Source organism: Marmota flaviventris, chromosome 3 (assembly GCF_047511675.1).
Source record: "Marmota flaviventris isolate mMarFla1 chromosome 3, mMarFla1.hap1, whole genome shotgun sequence".
In the NCBI taxonomy this organism is placed as follows: Eukaryota; Metazoa; Chordata; class Mammalia; order Rodentia; family Sciuridae; genus Marmota; species Marmota flaviventris.
In genome coordinates this window covers 24,536,610-24,558,247 of record NC_092500.1, presented here as the reverse complement: position 1 = coordinate 24,558,247, position 21,638 = coordinate 24,536,610, and the positions used below count along the sequence as shown (strand labels likewise).

The window sequence follows — 21,638 nt, the reverse complement described above, 5'->3', positions numbered from 1 at the left end:
CCTCATGCACAGAGGCTGGGTTGGCTAGGATGCTGATGGCGACGAGTATCAAATCCTCGGCTAAATCATCTTAAAAATAAGGAAGCTTCTTCATTCACCACTGGAAATTCAGAGGCTGAGCAGATTTCAGGACTGGTTTCCCCAGCAGCTCAATGATGTGAAAGACCCACATTCCTCCCTTCCCTCTGTTCTGCTCTGACTTCCTACAATGCCCTGGGTCTGTCTGGCTGTTGATAGCCATCGCTCTGTGTCTCCTCATTTAGGTCAAGCAGGAGGGGGGAAAGATGACTTCCTGTGGCTCTCAGAGAGAAACACTTTCTCAGAAGCCTCTGATAAATCTCTTCCACCTCACTGACCCAAATGGCCATCCCAGTCTTTTTTACCCTGTCTTCTTTTTGTGGTGTTGGGGATTGAGCTCAGTAGTACCCTATCACCATCCTCCAATCCCAACTCTTTTTATTTTGAGACAGGATCTTGCTAAATTGTCTGAGCTGGCCTTAAACTTTTGATCCTCCTGCCTCAGCCTCTTGAGTCATTGGGATGACAGTTGTGTGCCAATGTGCTTATCTGTTCCAGCCCTTTCTTGACCTATTACACTAAGCAAAGGGAACAGGATCACCTTTAGACTAATCAGGCCTACCCCATTAGACAGAAAGACTGTCCTCTAACTTTTTTTCTTTTTTTCTGGAGGGAAAGGGGTATATTTTCAATGCTTACATTTAATGAATTAGTACTTTCAACAAAGGTAACCAAAATAGCAAAATGATCATACTATTAATGAGAGAGTCATAATGTTTAATAAAAAGATATACATCTGCTGGCCAGTCCCAGAAGACATGAGTTTTAACCAGTATGAAAAGTATCTCTTTTAAAATATTTATTGGATTTTATGTAAGTGGTAGATAATTACCATGAATCATGCCAAATCACACACCCATGCCCTTGAGTATCACTCTCTCAAACTGACGCTGGGCTCGGCACGTACGTGGCTTGTTTTGGCCACCAGGACATGTGCAAACATCTCCCCATCCCCCCAAATACAGACGTAAGAATAAAGCCACAACAAGACCATTGAAACCATTTATTCCATATTTACCTTGAAAGTCTCTTGAAGATAGATGACGTCAGCTACTAACAGAGTTGCATCAAATGCCCTTGTGCCCCAAAGGACCTCAGGGGTAGACAGAGTCCAGCACTCCCCAAACTGGAGTGAAGGGCAGCCATTTGCTGTGGTTTACTGGCTCAACTGCAGCTTGTGTATAAGAATGAGTAAACTTCATTTGTGTAAAGTGTAAACTTCCATTTTTAGCAAAGAACAGCACCAAGAACAACTGCTAGGTAGACAAGTACCTCAGCACACGTTTTGCTTCAGCAGTTTTCACTAGGATCTCCACCTTTCCTCTGGACAGGTACAATCAAGACTGAGGAGCCCACTGTGAACCACACCTTTGGGTGCACTCACTATAGGCTGTCCTCAAGCTGGGAAAACTGGCAAGTGTGTCTGTCCTTTTCTTTCCCAGCTACAGTCCTCAGAGCCAGCACTTGGAGTGCTTTGCACACATTTGTACAGATGGGTGCAAAGTCACAGATCTTAGCCTTGGGATGCCAAGAAATCATCTGACCCACTCTTTCCCTGGACAATGACACTCAAGCCTCCCCAGAAGGTCCCTTATTTTCTTGAGGGGAAAACACATTGAGTAATACATCCTAGGGCCCCACCTGACCTTTGTCAACAGGGCTTAACTTTAATGATTACCATTAGAGGGAGGGGGTTGGTCAACCTCCACAGATCTCTTATCTGTGAAATGAGGAGTCATTTTAGCAGGGTCACTATCAACTGTGAACAGATACTAATTTCAAACTCTAGCTTAAGCAAATGAGTAAACAATTAAAAGATATATGTAATGATATTTGATAAACATGAAAGACGCAGTACAATAAGGGCCACCCAAATAGCAATCTTTATATTCATTTCCATATAAAACTCCTTGTGGGTGGTTTTTACCACCTCTGTACTTAACTGCTAAAAAAACTATGGATAATTAAACTAATAAAAGGAATAGCACCTTAAGAACAAATTATGACTTAAAATGGCAGTTTAGAGGGTATAATAAGAAACATTAGTCATATAGCATAATACAATCAACTAAAGAAAGTCAACTAGCTTGTGGAAGTGAATTAAAAAAATAATAAGATTCGCCAACAAATTTTTTTTTTTTTGAAAAAAAAAATGCTGTCAATCTGTTTCCAATTGAGTTCCTCTAACACTAAGAGTTAAAAACAGACCCATTGCAACTGTGGCTATTCTTAAGAATAAGTAGCCTAATGATATTATTAAGAAAGAAAAGTCCTTCCACCTGAGGACTTACAGTGCTGGACTTAGCATCTGTAATAATGCCACTGGCTTAGCCAGAGCAGGACCCAGGATATCTGCAGTGTATAATAGACTGATCCACCTAGGAAAGTTCTCAGGTTTTCCCTCAGCACGGTACTTGTTTTGTGTTCAGCTAAGGGCCATCTGATCTGCTAAGCTGATCTGACAAAGCCATTAAAGATCTTCAGACTCTGGGATTTTGGTGGTCTTGTGTAGAGATTCCAGTGAAAAGGCTGTTGGAGAAATAGGTCTTGATTCTGGAATATGCTCCATTCTGTATTTCTCGATGTAGGGTACAGCTACATCCCAAACCTGAGCAACAAAGACAGAGGAAGTTGAAAGATCAACAACACTGTTTCCACAAGCTGTTAAACATCAACTTCTCCCCAAGTCAAAATATCCTGTATGCCTGGCTAGACCTAGGCTGAGTGGCTGTCCCTCTGCTTTTATTTTGAGCCATTTGATACATGATCTATGTCAATTAGTTGCTAACTATATAAAAAGCCTTTAAAAATACAAAGTCCAAAACATTTCTAAGGTTTCGAAGGTGTTAAGCTGCTTTCTCTTTCAAAGCAAAACAAGCAAGCAAAGCAGACAACAAACAGAACCTAGAAAATTCAATGCGGGCATAGTCAAGGATGGCTGCTCAAGGGTACACCATGACCTTGTGATTTTTAAAGAAGCCTTAAATGATAAAAGGCAGTTCGTTGGATTTTCCCATGGCTCTACCTCCATGCCACAGTGCTCTGTGCCTTTGACTCTTGCTACTCCAGTATGGCCTGTGCCCGTCCCCATCAGTGTTACCTGAGACAGGTCATAATCTTATTGCTCAGCTCTAAAACTACGGAATCATACATTTTCACAAGATACCCAGGAGATTCATGTACACATTCAAGTTTGAGAAGCGCTGCCTCAGATCCTGGCTTAGTTCCCCCCTCCATCTATCAACCTATTCTCTTTGAAGCATAACATCTTTTCAAGTTATGAAACCCATTTTTTGGTTTGCAGCTGCTTTTTATCTAATTATCACTGACAGCCAAGAACTCTCTGATCTTAGAAATTGTCTCCTTTCAGAAGCTAGTTCCTCTTACATACACCTTTCACCTAGTACCAAAGTGGGTACTGGACGAGTGGCTTCCCCTCACAGGGTACCAGGTGCACTTAGAAATGACAGGTAGAAGGATCAAAGAGAAAATTTGTTTTCCTGGAGCATAGCAACTATTTTGGGAGGAATCAAGTGATTTTAGGGAACACATGATACTCACAAATTATTCAAAAAGTTTTATATATGTATGATATTTATGATGAATCAGCATGCTAGGCAGCTATATCAATCTTCTAATCCTATGGTCAATGTAACCAGAGGAAAATAAGTGGCAAAGAAAACCTATAACCCTCCCAGCAAGATGGGGCAAGGACATACCAGAATACTAGATGAACTCAAAGCCCCTTTGAAATAAAAACCTGGGACTTAATTTCCCCCAGGTCTGTAAAGCCCTTGCACCTGGTGGGGGTAGTTTTGCCAACATCACCAGAAAGAGAAAGTACTTCTGAATGAAAGAGGACATCTTGGGGAGGGGGATGGCCTATGAACCTTTCATCTAATTTTTCTCACCATGAATATTGGTCTCAAAACTCTTAAAAATTCATTTCAGTTTCCAAGCCATAGGTAATCAATGTTTGGGTGCAACATGAGACACTGGTTATCAAATGGCTTCTGCATGGCTTTTCAAGTTGCCTCCATACCTTTGTGTTCACTTCCAAGGAATCCAGGACAAAGTAGAATTAGACAATGTTCCTCTCTCTCTCCACTCTCACTTTGCTTTCTCATAACAACCCCAAACTAAGAAATAATCCAAGTAGCCAACTTGCCTTCTGTTCCAGGAGCAGCCTGTGTGCCGCCTCGATGTCTGGAGCCATGAAGCGATCTTTTATCCAGGGCCTACAGAGAAAAGCATATCAGTCCATCAGCCAAACATTTGGTATTGCCAAGGTTCACAGTTCTGAAATGGTGTAACTTCCAGGGACCTGTTGACTTTACCTTACAACAGAGCGCACCAGGTCATAGACCTTCTCCAGTGGAGTGGTTGTTCTCAGGGGTCGTAGGAACTCTATGCCCTGGCAGGCTGCAAGGAGCTCAATGGCCAGCACTAAAACAAAAATGCCAAGACAGTGGCTGATTAAAGCCTTCTGATGTCATGCTTGAAGAAGAGAAATCATCCAAATTCGACAGTCATCAGTGGCTAACTAACAGGTAGTGGTTCTTTGTCTATTGGTGGAATGAAGTTGCATTGGTATCAGTTATCATTTTAAACCTGCTTTTCTAACCCCTTGGAAGTATCTTTAACCGTGAGAAGGGGATAATTGAGACATTTACCTGGATAGATTATGAGACTTCCTTACCTAGAAAGGTAAGGAAGCTTTAGTAAGCTACACCAATGAAAACTGCCATTTCCCCCATTCATATCTTCTAACCAAGGTTTGTTGGCTGGGTTTGTGTCACGTGGGTAGGACAGGAAGTCAGAACCTGATCTGGATCCCAAACCTATTAAGTCAGTCTATATTTCATCAAGATGTTCATTTATATTCCCCTACATTTCAATTCTTTAGTTAGAATCTTCTTAAATGCTACAAAGAGTTGCCAAGTTGTCCAATATTTGCTTTTCTGTCTAGACTTTAATTTCCAGGAGGGCAGAAGCCAAGTATATCTCATTCGCTGTTTAACCCACTGTGCTGAAGTGATAGATGCCTGTCCACCCAACCAGGTGGGCATATTTTCTTTCCATGCTCCCACTAGTTACCTGTACAATAAATAATCAGTAGGTGATAAATAGATAAGTTTTTATCTTATACTTTATATATAGCACCAGTGGATTCCAAGATCTATAGGTATTTTTTAAATATCTGTAATCAAAACACACTTAAGTAATGAATATGCTTGAAATACGAACTGCCATTTTCCTCCCAATTGCACTTCCCTGATTTAAATGGACAGAACACTGGATGAGCTAGATCTATCATTTATGTGTCAAGTCTATAGCAGGCCCTTTATTATGAGTTCCAGGCTCATTCAGGGATGTGACCCAAACAAAGATCCCTGCCCTCATAGAGCTTGAATCTCACTGGGAAAGACGAATAGACCTAAGTATAGATGAGTTATTCAAGCTCCATTAGAACAATGGAGAAAGAATGGCAATTGCTGATGGGGAAGGCATCGGAGATAAAAGCTGATCAACCACCTAGATTAAATGAAGAAGGGAACCAAGCAAAGTCCAGAAGATCCAGGAAGGTACAGAGGGAAGGATGTGCTCATTGGCAGGTACAAGGCAAAACTGTAGCTCCAGAGTAGAGATGTGATAAAGAGAAGAGGCAATGAGAGACAGAACCCAAAACACTTCGTGGAGCACAATCAGGGTTGGATTTTGTTTTGAGCCCTAGGAAGTAACTGACAGATTTTCAGCAGGGGCATGGTATGTTCTCAATTATGTTTGTCAAAGTTCACCCTGCTTTGTAGTGAAAACAAGGAGACTAAATAGAAAGTGCCAGTCTTGCTTTGTTATCTTTGGAAGATAGGGTTGATTTGCTGATGAAATGGAGAGAAGACAAGAAGATAGATAAAGACAACTATTTAGGCCTTTTGGTCCAAACAACATGTGCGGTGGGGGAAACATCTGAAGAGTGAACATTCAAAATGCACTGTGGTAGACAATAACAAGTCCTGGTGAAGATGTGGAGGAATCGGACCCTCAAACACTGCTGGTGGGAATGTAACACAGTGCTGCCATGTTGGAACATACTCTGGCTATTCCTCAAAAAGACAAATGCAGAGTTAGCATCTGACCCAGGGCTCCACTCTAGAGAAATGGAGACTTGCCCACACAAAAACTTGTACAGGTTCGCAGTTGCATTATTTATATGAACCAAAAGGTAGAGACAAACCAAGTGTCCTCAACTGATGAAACAATAAACAAAATGTGACCTATCCATACAATAGAACATTATTTGACCATAAACATGGATGAAGTGTTGACACATGCTATAACTAATGAATACATGCTACAACTAATGAATCTTGAAAATATTAGGCTAAGTGAGAAAAGCCAGTCAAAAAAGACTACATATTGAGGACAGGAAAGGTAGCAGAATACAACAGTTACTAGTATGGCATTATGTAAAAATGTGGATGTGTAACCGATGTGATTCTGCAATCTGTATTTGGGGTAAAAATGGGAGTTCATAACCCACTTGAATCTAATGTATGAAATATGATATGTCAAGAGCTTTGTAATGTTTTGAACAACCAATAAAAAAAGACTACATATTGTATGATTCTGCTGGTACGAATTGTCAAGAATACATAAATATATAGAGACAGAAAGCAGATCAGTGGTTGCCTAGGAGTAGAAGGGAGAATGGGTATGTGATAGCTAGAGGGGCCGAGGTTTCTTCTTGGGCTGATGAGCAAGTTCTAAAATTGATTATGGTGATGGTTGCACAACTCTGTGAATACACTAAAATCCCTAACTGTACACTTGAAATTGGTAAATTGTAAGATAGGTGAATATATCTCAAAACAGCTATTATCCCCTCCCTAAAAAACAATATTCAATTTTCACATTTACCTTAAAATAGTTCTGCTCTTTGGTCAGCCAATAGTATTTATGAAGTACTATTGCATAAACTTAGGAAATTAAGAGGATAATGTCTAGAGGAAGGCAATTTCTCTTTCTTTAAAAAACAAAATGAACAATGATTAAGAAAGCAGAGAGAGGGTTACTTATCATAGTTGTCTCTGTGATGTAGCTTTGTCACACAAGTTGGACCTAAATCTTAGTAAGTCTTTATATTTAACTGCAATGTATAAGAAATGCATGGGACAAATGACAAGTTAAAAGTGACACCAACTCCATCCATTTACCTGCAAATGCCACGATTTTATTCTCTTTTATTGCTGAGTAATATTCCATTGTGTATATATACCACAGTGTCTTTATCCATTCATCTACTGAAGGGCATCTAGGTTGGTTCCCACGGTTTTGCTATTGTGAATTGTGCTGCAATAAACATTGATGTGGCTGTGTCCAATACAAGGTGGAGGATTCATAGTGGGGTTGGGAGGGGGAGCATGGGAAGATTAGACAAACTCTAGATAGGGCAAAGGGGAGGGAGGGGGAGGAAAGAAGCAAGGGGGTAAAAAAAAGATGGTGGAATGAGATGGACATCACTACCCTAAGTACATGTATGAAGAAGACATGAATGGTGTGAATATGCTTTGTATACAAGCAAAGATATGAAACATTGTGCTCTATATATCTAATATGAATTTTAATGCATTCTACTGTCATATATAACAAATTAGAATAAAAAGATTTTTTAAAAAGTGACACCATAAGGAAGCCAACAGGCAAATCCAGAATGTCAGTCTTTCTACAGGAAAACTAACCTGACTTTTCCATTAGTTAAAGGCACATGGGGAAAAACAAAACAAAACAAGGGACTTTATAGATTAAAAGAAGTTTAAGCTGGGCACAGTGGCACATGCCTGTAATCCCAGTGGCTCAGGAGGCTGGACAGGAGGATCACGAGTTCAAAGCCAGCCTCAGTAAAAGTGAGGCACTAGGCAATTGAGTGAGCCCCTGTCTTTAAATAAAATATAAAATAGGGCTGGGGATGTGGCTCAGTGATTGAGTGCCCCTGAGTTCAATCTCCGACACCGAAAAAAAAAAAAAAAGAAGTTGTTTAAAATTATGACAACCAAATTTAAAACATGGTCCTTGAATCCTGACTTGAACAAAACCACCATAAAGACATTGAGACACTGTAACTGGGAAATTTTGAATATGCATTTGGTGGTGACACCAGGACTTAACACTGAATGGTGTTGGATGTGATAATGGTGCCTTGGTAGATAAGAAAGCATCCATATTGAAGAGAGAAAGGATGTGGGAATAAAATGATATGACATTGGGGATTTGCTCGAAAATAATTTGGGAAAAGTAAAAGAAAAAATGAAGCAATTGTGTTAACTGTTGAGTCAGAGTGAAGTGTGCAAGGGTTCATGGTACTATTCTCTCCAGTTCTGAATGTGTTTTTAAAGTTTCGTTTTTAAAAATCCAAGGAACCAGTTGATCTTGGCATAGTTCCTTGGTTTCTAATTCTCAACAAGCATCAGAGTCACCTGGAAGACCCTTTAAACAGAAGTTGCTGCTGTCCTCTCTCTAGAGTTTCTGGTTCAGCAGGTCTGGGAGGGAGCCTTAGAACCTGCATTTCCTAATGTGTTTCCAATTGTTGCTGCTGCTGGTGGTGGGGAAGATCTCACTTTGAGAACCACCAACATAATATTTTATAAGCGTGTTACCTTGTTCCACGTGTTCAATGACCCTGAGGGCCTTCCTGGCTGCCCACCCTCCCATGGAGACGTGATCCTCCGTGGCAGCACTGGTAGAGAGCGAGTCCACAGATGAGGGGTGGCACAGAGCCTTGTTCTCAGAAACTGCAAGAGACCAGTGCAAATTAAGAAGTGCTCCCAAGAGGATTAAATACCAAAATGACATGTGACTTCCTCAAAGTCTCCATAGCATGGAAGACCATCACCTGGAGATCTTGGCCATGACCCAAGCACCAGATGGTTTAAAATCACTCTGGGAAAAGGAAGCAAGTCAATTTTTCCCCAGAGTGAGAAGGACTCTAAAGTTCTAGTGAGTTCTGAGATAAGGCAGGGATGAAGCGCTTAAGACTCTCATATTACAAGGCCAAATTGAAAACACTGGAAGCATTTCGTATGCCCTGGAGACTTGGAGAAAAAAGCCATGATGATCATGTTCAGTTACTGGAAAACAATTTGACTGCTTATGTAAGCAGAAGCGACAAGATTAGAATTCAGGTGTGACATCTGAGGGCTGAGGCTGGTCCTACAGGTTTTGGGCAGAAAGATTTAACAGTTCCAAATGCTCAGCATGACATAAGTGACATTCTGAATTGAAATAAGGCCTTAGTGTTGGCCAGAAATATCTCTGGGAGGTGAGGGAAGCCTTCACCGGGTCCTCTGAAACTTGATTGTGTGCATTAAAATCATAGGAATCTTGCTATAATACAGATAATGAGTTTGGGTTGAGCCCTAAGGTCCCCTTGTTCTAACAAGCACCCAGGACTATACTTTAAGCATCAGGGACCTAGTTTAAGGAACTTGAGTTCCAGGAGGGCAAGGTCCTCACCAAGGGCTGCGGCTGTGCAGTGGGCTATCATGAAGCCAGAGTTCAGACCACCTTCAGCCACCAGGAAAGCAGGCAGCTCACTGAGGGAGGGGTTACAGAGCCTTTCGATTCTTCTTTCACTAATCGAAGCAAGTTCATGGACGCCGATGGCCAAATAGTCGAGGGCCTGAAAGAATCTTGCAGTTTAGTTGGCCTCTATTGGAATATGTATTTCAGGGTTGGGAGTGATTTTCAAAAGCTTACTTTGGCTGGGTATTCACCGTGGAAATTCCCTCCAGAAATTGTCTCTCCCCGACTGGCAAAGACCATCTTTGAAAATAGGTTAAGGTGGAATAGAACTTCAAGCCTAACTCCTGCCCCACCTGCTGACTTTTAGCAATGAAGCAGTGGTCCTGGTACAGATGTGGGGTAAAGGGAAAGAGACAGTCTTCCTGAAAGCACATTGACATAAAGGAGCACAAAAGAAAAAAAAATTAAAGGTAAATTGTGTATACCCACTGGGGCCACAGAAACATGGAGTAGGAAATTGTGTCTTCTCTGAGGTCAGAGATTCCCAAGCACCATAATGTACTAATCTGGTGATTAGCAGTTGCATTCAAAAACTGTTTAAGTTGAAACTGAGAATAGAGACCAGGATGCCTGTTTGAAAGCAAATTCTATTTCTTCAGTGGCTACTGTGAGCTTGTACTCCATGAAGGAACCTGTTGAATGGAAGATTGGGCTGATGAGCAACCATCAAAATATCTGAAACAATTAATGCTGGGAAAAATTTCAAACTCTTTACTCAATAATTCTGTTGCCCGTCAGTGTCTAACAACAGTTGGCAGTGAATGGATCCTCCCAATCCATCAGTAGGAGGCAACTTTAGACTCACTGAATAGCATTACTTGCAGAAATAATTCCAACCTTTCAAAAACCGGCGGGCACCCAGGCAGACACATTCTGGTTCCAAAGAGCTCATTTTCACCTACTAAAGAATACAATAGGTCCCTGTACCTACAGATTCTGCATCTAAAGATTTGATCAAACTCAAATTGGAAATATTTGGAGAGCTGAGGATGTAGGTCAGTGCACTTGCCTTACATGCACCAAAACCTGGGTTCAATCCCCACTACTACAAGAAAGAAAGGCAGGGAGGGTGAGGGAGAGAAGGAGGGGAAAGGAAAGGAAAGGAAATATTTGGAAAGAAATTGTGTCTGTATTGAATGTGTACATACTTTTTTCTTGTCATTATTCCCTAAATACTATAGTACACTATTCATATTATATTAAATACTACAATACACTATTATATTATACTATTATATTAAATACTATATATATATATATATATACTCTTTATATTAGGTATTATATTTATATTAAATTAGGTATTAAAGGTACTCTAGAGATGTTTTGAAGTACATATAAGGATGTGCAAAATTTATCTGAAATACTATGCCTTTATATAAAAGGAACTTTGGCATCTTCCAGTTTTGGTATCCACGGGGTGGGGGGGGGAGGTCCTGGAATGAGTCCCCACAAAAACTGAGGGACAACTCATTAACTGGGAACTTACTGTGTGTGAGAAAGGGTCTGACCTTCAAAGAATTGGTGTTGCATGTGTTACATTAAATTAGTCAAGTTTGGAGTGACTGTTTCTATGCCCTCAACTGGAAACTCATTAGGCCTGGCTCTGGCTCTTCTCCATAAACCTGCCCCACCACAGGAGACCTTGGGCTCTCCTTTCTTTCAATCCTGGTAGCCATTGATCTCTGCGCTCATTGAGGACTTAAGTATGTTCTATTGTCCTGTAGTTGTTCTGAGTTTGTCTGTTGACTATTGGACTATAGCAATTAGACTTTAATGTCCATAGTATCCAGCACTATGTAATAGGTGCTCTATATCTGCAATAAAAAATTGAGGCATATATTCTTTCAGGAGAACTCCCAATTATTAGCCTATATAGAAATCATAATGAAGTCTTTCGTTGAGAAAATAAAAAAATTTGTCCCCTCCCCCTCATCCAGGAATTCAATGGTAATCCATCCTTCCTTTCTTCCTTCCTTCCTTCCTTCCTTCCTTCCTTCCTTCCTTCCTTCCTTCCTTCCTTCCTCTTCCCTACCATGCAAGAATGGATGCATGAGATTAGATTCAGTAGAGTTCATGAACACTACTATTCCACTTGGTGGCCAAAGTGGAAGGGGACTGTTTGAGGTGAGTTGAGAGATTCACAGTCCTGAGAATTATTTTAGTGTGGGTTTGAATTAACTATGAAGCAATGTGAGAGAGTCTAAAACACACATCCTAAGATAGTTTTGTCAGAAAACACACACCGAACGTCTTGTGAGAAACCTTGCACAGGTATTGTGTGATCATCTGCTAACCCAGACAATGAACTGCATTCAAGGTGTTAATTGTGCATTTTCTCCAGCATTGAAATGCTCTGCAAAATGACTGCTTAAGCCAATCCTAAAATTACCAGCTGGTATTCTATAAATTCAGATCAGCAGACATTCAAAAAGATACAGGATTATCTGTTGCACTGTTCAGTTCAGTGGTAATGATGTCTTTCACAAACGCTATGGTGTCATTCACCACACCATGGATCTGAAATACAGTCATATAAATAATATAAATACAATCTTATCAAATAATATAACCCATTAATGTAAGAAAACAATGTTCTAATGTAAGAAAACAATGTTCAAAATACTAAATAACATCTTTAGTATTTCCCCCAGAAAAGTGGTTTGAATTTACAGTCATGACAATTATGCTTGATTCATTTAGAACAGGAAAATAGCATGGTTAAATCTTCTGAGTTTTCATTAAAACAAATTAGAATAAATTCATTATAATATGAATTTACATCAGAACAATCTATTACAAAACTGCAGGATGTGAAATAAAGGATGTCAATTCCAGGGGGTTTTGCTTTCAGGTAGGACATGGTAGCACATGGGCAAGTTATTGAAGTCTATAGTTGAAGCAGAAATGGAAAACAGATGACGAAACTTACCTTACTGTGTGTGAGATATAAATAAGACAATGCAGACAAACTCTCAGACATGATTCACAGAGATCATTCAGACGATGCCTTTTATCCAGGGAGGTTAAGTTTATGAAGCACGAAGGTATCACATTAAAAGATACTCAGAAGTAAGGCAGCCACCTTGCACCAAGCCAAGTTTGGCCATAATGCTGCATAGCAGCGCCTGCCATCTGGCTTCTTCCAGATGTCAAGGAAGTAAAGATCTAGTTGAGCTATCTTGGCCAAGGTACTTAACTCTGTTTCTCAGTTCCCTACTATAAAATCGGAGAAAGTAGCTATCTCATTGAAAAATTAAAATTAAGGCATTAATGCTTGGAAGACACTGATTGTGGTGCCTGTCCCATAGAGTCAGCTGTCATTCTTAAGACTATCAGAATGCTCTTAAGCCAATTCATTTGGCAATTCTTTCCTGTAAATATTCCAGAATAAGATTTGCTGAGGAAAAGGAAATAAGGGCATTTACTCTAAGGAGGACCCAGTAGTATACTTTAGACTGAACTTGGCACAAACTAACTGACATATTATTTTTTTAAATGCCTGTTAATCTCTCAATCAATTTATAGGAATTGATATAATCAGCAAAACAGGATGCCTAATGCCAGCGCAGCTCATCTGCACTTTAAAGATGCACATATTAATTTATGATAATTTACCTAAGAGGCAGATAAGGTATATTTATGGACAGGCACTTGAATTTTATTTATATATATATTTATTTATTTATTATTCTGATTTGTTATATATGACAGCAGAATGCATTACAATTCATATTACACATATAGAGCACAATTTTTCGTGTCTCTGTACACAAAGTATAGTCACACCATTTGTGTCTTTATATATGTACTTAGGGTAATGATATCTATCTCATTCCACTATCTTTTCTATCCCCATGCCCTCTCCCTTCCCCTCCCACCCCTCTCCCCTATCTAGAGTTTATCTAATCCTCCCATGCTCCACCTACCAACCTCATTATGAATCAGCCTCCTTATATCAGAGAAAACATTCGGCATTTGTTTTTTGGGGGATAGGCTTACTTCACTTAGCATTATTTTCTCCAACTCCATCCATTTACCTGCAAATGCCATGCTTTTATTCTCTTTTAATGCTGAATAATATTTCATGTGTATATATACCACATTTTCTTTATTTATTCATCTACTGAAGGGCATCTAGGTTGGTTCCACAGTTTAGCTATTTGGCACTTAAATTTTGAAAGATGGAAAGAGGGTCTCCTATACACATCCCTGACCAGCTGGTTTAAGATTTATCTAATAGGGTGAACCAGCAAAACTCTTTTAACTCTATTGAGTTGTTGCTCTAGATCAACAAAGCAAGTTGTCTGCTGGACTCTGAAAAGAGGTTAAGGTAAAGCTATTCAAAAGAAACTGGTTTAGCACAGAGAGTAGAGAGTTTTTAGTAACTGGAAGAATGCAGGCATGATGCACATAATTTTTCATAGAGGTACTAAAGAAAATCGGATTATGATTGGCCATGACATGGTTTTCTAATACCTCTTTTTCCATTTTCTCTGCTGAATTTGGGAAAAGAAAAGAAACTTGGTTGACTGTCTTGCTTTTTGTCTTACCTGTGGACAGCAACGCAAGGTGTAGGCATCCTGAACACGGTCACAGAACCTGTGGCTCTCTGTGGAAGAGGGAGCAGGAGACAGGTTACCTGTTGCCAATGCTTCCTAGAGAATACCCAGCCAAATAAGCTTCCTCACATAAACATGCCCAGACCTGCTATCTCTGAAGGGTGGTGATCTGAGTCCAACAGAGATCGAAACCGAAAAGCCACTTCAATTTGCCCACGGTGAGGGCGGACAGCATGAATGTCTAGAAATGAGCAAGGTGAAAAGATCTGAGAAATTAGTAGACTGCTATCAGGACCATCGAAAAGTCCAGAAGTCCTTCCCTACCACTCAAAGTTAGAAACTCAATTCCAAAAGCAAAATTTTTCCTTATCAACTTTACTATTTTGTACTTTAAAATACTAAGGTGCCGACTATATGTGGATTCTACAAAGAACTGAACTGGAGATACTCAAAAGAACTGGGCTAATGATAGCAGGGAGCTCAAATAGTGGCCTCATTTAAGATTATTTTTCTGCCCTACTTCTTATTATATAGGGGCTTTTTAAAATTCTCTGCTTTCTCAATAAGATACTTCTCTAGTTTTTATCTCCCAATTTTCTAATTAAGACCAATCCTGATTCTACTCTAGTTTTAAAGTCCTGCAAACAGATTCCTCAAACAACACCCAGTTTGACACATGCATTACGTGATCTAGGGCAGGTCATTTAACTTCCAAGGTCAGCATCTGTAAACATGGTCATTGCAAAGCTCAAGTGTGGCATAACTCAGAGGAAGCTGTATCAGAACTGGGTGTGCCGTGGGTATCTGGGTTTTCCCTTTCTTTCTCTACCCCCACAATTCCCATGCCTAAAACCTGCCACCAACTTGCCCCACCAGCTCTGGGGGAAGAACCTCACTGATGGGAAGAACCCACTGACCGGTATCAAAGGCTTTGGTGGTTCCCTTCAGCACCTCCAGGGTCAGGGCCGCCACAATGTCAGCCTGCCTGGCGATGGCACTGGCTCTCTCTACAGCTTCACAGCCCAGGGAGGTGATCATCTGCGTCCCATTGATGAGTGCCAGGCCCTTCGGGGAAGGAGAGAAAAGTTTCCTAGTGTATCTATTATAATGAACCTAAATGAAAGTGGTTTTCATATCTTTTGCTTTTGGAAGAGAAATATTAGCCAGTCAGCTGAACTGTTTATCCATGTTTCTAAAAGTGCAGGGCAGTAATGCTTATTGAAGCCATTGAGGAATACATGCTATCATATGTGAAATTGTTACTACAGATCTGAGAAATGAATACCTGTTGAGTGTCCCCATTCTCAAGGGAGCCATGTATCTCTGGAGGGTCAACAGCACAATCTTTATTATGCTGCCTTTTTCCAGTTTCTCACCATGATAGGAGAGACATCCTAAAACAATTCTGGTCCAAGCATTTTGGCTTAGAGCATCCTAAGGGACCAGGGCTGAGAGCATGTCTTAGGAATCCTTAGAGAACTAGATTTAAAGTTTAGGAGATCCCCCCAAGCATTTGTGGCATGAAGAATCTTAAATGCTCACAAAGGGAGAGGCTCTTTCTTCAGTGAGCAACTTCTAACAAACATGGAAGTCACTTTTGATTTAGAGAATTAGTGAGACTGGCTGTACACTGAAGATGGTAGGTACAGGAACACTCGTTAATGCAAACAGATTTTCCTTGAGTCTCATTACCTCTTTCGGTTTCAGAACAATTGGTTTCAATCCGTGAGCTTCCAGGACCTATAGATAGATCCAAAGTATTAAAAATGATTATCAAATGAAACACCAGCCCATTTCTGATTTCATATGAAATCCAATAAAAGGTCTTTAAGGCCAAAGAGGGTACTTGGTAGAGCATCTTATAAAAGAGTAGACCTGCAGGAATTGGCTCTGCTCATATTCTCTACTCCTGTTCTTTAGTCCGAAGACAGACTGGTCTTTCAAATAATTTTTCTACTTTAATCAGGGACTCTTGTCATCTACATAATGAATTTTGGTTTCTAAGATCTTTTTGTTCAGTTTACACCTTTGACTCACTTTCATTATTGCTGGCTCCAGACATACCTGTTCTAGGCTAAGGCTGGGTGGGTCCTGTATGCACGTAAGCCTGTCCCTGCCTCCAATCTGGACCTCTCATCTCTCCTTTCTCTAAACCCTGGCAGAACCCCAGCACAGGGCTTGGGTGGTAAATGTGTGCGTCCATGAAGAGGGGATAATGGAATCCCCTCTACCAGATAGAGACAGAATCTTGGAGGAAAGAGGAAGAATAGCCTTCTCCTGAAACAAACAAACAAACAAAAGTAAAGAGAGTCACTAAATATGGTCCCTTTAGGAAAGAAGGAAGAGGAAGTAGAGAAAGATAATGCTAGTACTACTTAACTAGGTCCATTTCACAGGAAGATTTGAGCACCTATCTCATGCCACATTCTCTTCTCTGGCTTAGGCTAGGGCTGAGGGTAGAAAGATGGAGACAAGCTCAGGGGCAATCAGATAATGGTATGTGGAGTCCTTGGAGATGTAGGAAGTGTGCAGGGCACACTAGGGTGTAATCAGTGAGCTGCTAGGAAAGCATAGAGGGTGGGCATGAGGGATGTGAAGGGTAAGGAAAGGGACCAGAGGAGTGGAGAGAGAAGATTCCTAGAGGACTTCTCAGAAGGAGAAATAGGAGTGAGGCAGGTGGGGAGGCCTGATACTGTACTGGGCTCTGCCAAGTACCCAGCACACCCCAGCTGCAAGCAACCTCTAGAGTCTGTAAGGAAGAACCCTGGATAGGAGGGATTAGAGGATCACACGAGGAACAAGACCCCGGAAGCCACATTAAGTCTAGACTTTATCCTGAGCATAATGGGAAGCATGACAGGTTTTAACCAGAACATTCTTGGATTTACTGTTTAGAAAGGCCAGGATGCCTGGTGTGAAGGTAGAAGGGGAAACACTGTCCACAATCAAGAGGGAGCTGCATAGAAGAAAGATGATCTAGAACCTCATGAGGATCTTCCCCCTCTTTGACCCTCTGTCTCTTTCACTTACTGTTAGGGGACCTCCCTGTAAAGGACACTTTGGGCTGTTCTGATGAAATTTACTGATGGATGAGGAAACACGGATTTATTGAAAACACACTTTTCTGATTAGCCACCAGGGAGGGAGTTTGAAGGAGGCCACACAGTCAGTGCTATGGCCCACTGTCCTGCATTAGTAAATATAGTTCCTAAAGACAACTGGGACAGTATGTGACCTTCCCAAAGGGCACTAGAAGTATCATGGGTGCAGAATCAATTCCTAGTTAACACTGACAGCTGTACCTTTTCATTGAGGTGATCCCCAAACCCAGGAGGCTGACAGTTGGGAAGGGAAGCTAATGGCCTCGACTAGTTTGACTTCTGAGCTTGGCTTATCTCATCTTTAACGTAAGCATAGCAGTGACTCCCTCACTGGGCTGTCCGAAGGATCAAGTGACAGAAAGTCCTCGAGAGCACTTGGCATCCAGCTTAGAGAAGTCACCGCGAATGGAAGTTGTTGTAAAAGTCTTACATATTTAGCATCAGCCCAGCCACTCTTTGGAGACCACATCTTCCCTTCTCCAATTAGCCCAAGAGCAAGATGAGAGAGCGGGGCAAGGTCTCCACTGGCACCAACAGTGCCTTTCTCTGGAACGTAGGAAAGGCAGGAGGCTGCAAGAGAGGTGGCCATCAGTGGCTTAAAGGGCCCTTCCTTCCTTCTGGTTATCCCGGCCTTGCCAGGGAAGACCACCCCCACCCCAGACTGAATGTGGCATCACCTTAGGGCATAAAGAAAGTCAATTCTTCAAGCACAGATAGGGCTTAAGGAACAGCCTAGTTGAAGGTTCTGTCTAGTCCCTGAATTTAAGGGCAGACTTAAGAGGCTCATTCTAGTCTTCAAGATGCCAAGTGCTAAGTGAAGGGTGCTATTGGGTGGGTTAAAGTTCACAGGAATAACTGTCACTCCTTCTGCTCCCCTAGCCCCATCCCTCCTCCTTCTTGCCAAAAAGCGGACCCTGAAGCGTCCAGTCAATCAAGTCCACTTTGTGAGCCATGCCCAGCCTCTGTGGAAGGTTGGTCTGGGGCTTCATCTCTTACCATTAAAGGCTTCAATAACTTGTTTGAGGGTCTCCAGGGAAATGCCACTGTATCCTTTGGCTAAGACATTAATCCTTAAAGCTAGGAGCATCCGACACCTCTCAGGACTGAGCGGTTTCCCAACACCTACAAAAACAGAATTGACATTTTCCCCAAGGAAACCAAACCCTTTTCTACCTCTCAGCTGCCTCCATCTCTCCAATCTTTTCCCTCCTCATTCCAGTCTCCCCTTACTCTCTGTAGCTGGCTGGTTGGCTCTTTCTGCTGCCTTTCTTGCTTCTTGAAGCCTCAGCTTCCAGATAAAGACAAAGCCTCAGATTTGCCTTTTCAATTTCCCTCCCTAGAATGCCTCAGTGAACCCCAGTCTCCCCAAAACCTTTAGAATAGTGTCACCCAGCACCCCACTGCCACCCCCTACATACAGTGTTGAGATTCCTCAGTACAAACTCTGGCTCAGTTTGATGGGCACTGAGTCTTGAGAGGTTTTGTGTTCTCATCTCACCCATCCTAACTCATTCCCTGAGTTCCCACTTCTCCTGAATGCACCACCGTGTCTGAAGGGTTGAGTCCCAACCTCCTCCTCCGCCCGGCTCATTCCTTTTTCTGAGGTTCAGCCTAAAGGCAATCTGATCTGATGCCATCTCTTTTCCTTCCTCCATCCCAGCACCTTGTCCTTGGAATGCATTGGGAACACAACTGTTCACAGCTGTTACGAAATTACTCACACCGTGCTATATTTTATTCATGAAGCAAACAAGAACTTGGAGGTACCCCATGCTCCCGGTAATTTACCTGAAGAGTGGGAACGAACCAAATTGACCTGAAGCTCCCTGGAAGAGAAAGTTAAAAACTCTCTTAACTTGCTCCAGGTGAAAACGTGCCCCCAGCTGGGAAAATGAAGGCAAGAAGAGTGACATCCTTGGAAGGGTATTTTCACTACCAACTAATAATGCAGTTTAACCCAAGCCTCACCCTGCTCATCTGTAAATTGGGGCCAACATCAGTGAGTTTCTTAGATGAAAAATAATTTCAAAGATAGGGGTGTTTGAAAGATGAGCGCAGGTGAGTTTCAAACTTACTGTAGCTTATTGATAGGTATGACAGTTCTGGCAAATTTCCCAAAACCTGTAGTAATGCCGTAAACAACTAGAATAAAAAAAAAAAAGATATTATGCAATTAGACGCTGGAAGTTTTCTTGACAATAAAAAGAATTTCATAACATAAAGAGAAATTCATACCTGTTTTTTCCTTTATGATGCTGTCTATGACTTCCCTGGATTGCTGTACCTTCTTTTCGGCAATTGGAGTGAGCTAGGAAAACGTAGGTCATAACTGAGCACCTTGAAGGTGTCTGCATCAAAACTTCATTGGAAATGGCCAAAGGATGTCCTTCCCTTCCTCCCCCATACCTTTATTTTGTAGTGTCCCTTTCCCAAGTTGACCAGATCCTCTGTGGTCAGACTGTCCCCATCTAAGTCAATGTACTGAAAAAGAGGGAATCTCAGTGAGTATGAACAGCTTAATCCCTCTCACAAGAAGCCTCCAGCAGGATTGAACTTTGACACTCCAGAGATCTTATTACTGCTGCAAAACATCAATGTTCTAACTTTAAAAGCAGCTGGCTTAAGAGGAGGCTGGAGGCCAGGCGGAGCATGCCTATAATCCCAGCTACTCCAGAGGCTGAAGCAGGAGGATCGCAAGTTTGAGGCCAGCCTGGGTAAATTAGCCAGACTCTGTTTCAAAATAAGATAAAAAGGGGTGGGGATGTAGCTCAGTGCCCAGCATGTGGAGATCCTGGGTTCAATCCCCAGTACTTCAAAAGAAAAAAATAAAAGCCCAGGAAAGGAGGGTTTGAAATGTAAAAGCATAGTAATGCATTTCCAAGCTCCCTTTCCCTATTACACAGAGCTGGGGAAAGCCCTAAAGGAAAGTGGTTTGCAGCTTACCTTTTCAGGCTCCCGGTATTTGCTGTATCTGAAGCCAGGTAAAGGAAAAGATTGGACAGCATGCAAAAGCCTCAGCCCCATTATGTCCCAGTGGCCCTCAGAGCTAAGCAAAGATCCTGCAGGAAAGGATACAGGTAAACTCCTTCCGGCTGAGAGGGAATGAAGTCAGGGGACATTGCATCGCCTTCTATGACTGAAACGACAAGCAAAATAGAGCCCTTATGGCCCACAGTTTACAGCCATGTTTGGGCTGCTGCTAAACCAAGAAAGGCCTATCGGTTGTCCTTAGGTTGTCCTTAGATTCTATAGAAATGGCTGCTTTAAAACAACTCCCAAGGCTTTCAAGTGGTCTTAGCATCTTTACACAGGAAAGCAAAGAGCAGAGATAGAGCCCCAGGTGTTTACATTGAGAGTGCAAGATCTGCCTGCCACCTCCTTCCCGTCTCCTGACTGCTGCCTTTTAAATGTGAACTTCTGATGCCTCTGTGCTCCCGGGATCCAGCCTGCTGAAGTCTATCCAAGGGCAAAAGAACCTTTGAAATGATTTGGTAACTGCAAAGGGATTCAGGCCTTCCGTCTTGAGTTCAAGTTTAGGCTTTGAAACTTACCAGCTGCCTGAATGCAGCACGAATAGCCGACTGACTTACTGGCTCCAAGGTGGACAAGAAGCTGACCGACCTCTCTCACAGAGGCATGGCAGATGCCCACCCAGAGCAAACACTCAACAAGTGCTCCTGTTCTCATCATTTCCCCTGAAATGGGGGTGACAGTACAGCCTCCTTCCAGGCCCTATAAGGACAAAGTCCAGCTCTATGGCCACCAGTTTGTTCCCTTCCCCTGAGGCCACTCACCCACTTCCACAAACTCATTGTCCTCCAGGGCCACCTCCAGCAGATCCTCATTGTCCAGCAGGCCCAGGCCCTTGCACCGGCGCACAAGGAAGCGCACAGTGTCCACGGAGGCAAAGCCACCATTGTCTGGCTTGTTCTTCATGTAGCGCCGCACGGCCTCACGGCCTAGCCAGCCCACCGTGAGCTGTGGGTCCGTGCAGGGCACCGCCAGCCATTCCCCGCGAACATGCACCGTGTACCTGGGCATTGTCCGCTCCTGCAGTCCTGTGGCCCAGTGAGGCCGCTGCAATGAGAGCTCTTTCTTCCCCGGAGATAGTCTTGGGAGGGAGAGTTTTTATCCAGCTGTGACTGCTGGGGTGTGGTTGGCCTGGAGGACGGGAGGACCAGGATGGGCTTTCAGAACACACCCCCTCCCTCGCCTTTACTCATTCATGAATTGGACAAATATTTATTGAGGGCTCCAGGTGTCCCTTTGGATTTTTGAAACTGAGCTAGGTGCAGGGAATGGGGATGTAGGCAGCTGA

At 42.2% G+C, this 21,638-nt stretch overlaps 1 protein-coding gene across 1 annotated transcript; it reads right to left on the bottom strand.

Moving 5' to 3' along the window:
- Nucleotides 1-2,548: 2,548 nt before the first annotated feature.
- Hal (histidine ammonia-lyase) lies at nt 2,549-21,361 on the bottom strand. Its single transcript, XM_027928783.2, has 20 exons — nt 21,115-21,361; nt 20,396-20,456; nt 20,264-20,291; nt 19,727-19,801; nt 19,556-19,628; nt 19,396-19,462; nt 19,109-19,146; nt 18,317-18,442; nt 17,751-17,890; nt 15,912-15,959; nt 15,137-15,284; nt 14,365-14,460; nt 14,211-14,269; nt 12,097-12,177; nt 9,832-9,897; nt 9,589-9,754; nt 8,733-8,867; nt 4,416-4,524; nt 4,247-4,316; nt 2,549-2,686 (listed from the first exon to the last, which is right to left on the bottom strand). Exons 1-20 carry the CDS (start codon nt 21,359-21,361, stop codon nt 2,549-2,551), a joined length of 1,971 nt encoding a protein of 656 aa, XP_027784584.1.
- Between the last annotated feature and the right edge of the window lie 277 nt (nt 21,362-21,638).

Bases quoted from the DNA above. Each gene is read 5' to 3' on its own strand.
- Hal (XM_027928783.2), bottom strand. From the start codon at position 21,361: ATGCCCAGGTACACGGTGCATGTTCGCGGGGAATGGCTGGCGGTGCCC. The intron at 4,525-8,732 runs GTAACACGCTTA...TTTTTGTTTTAG, and splicing joins CATTGAACACGTGGAACAAG to TGCTGGCCATTGAGCTCCTT. The intron at 2,687-4,246 runs GCAAGTTGGCTA...TTTGTTGCTCAG, and splicing joins GGCTGCTCCTGGAACAGAAG to GTTTGGGATGTAGCTGTACC.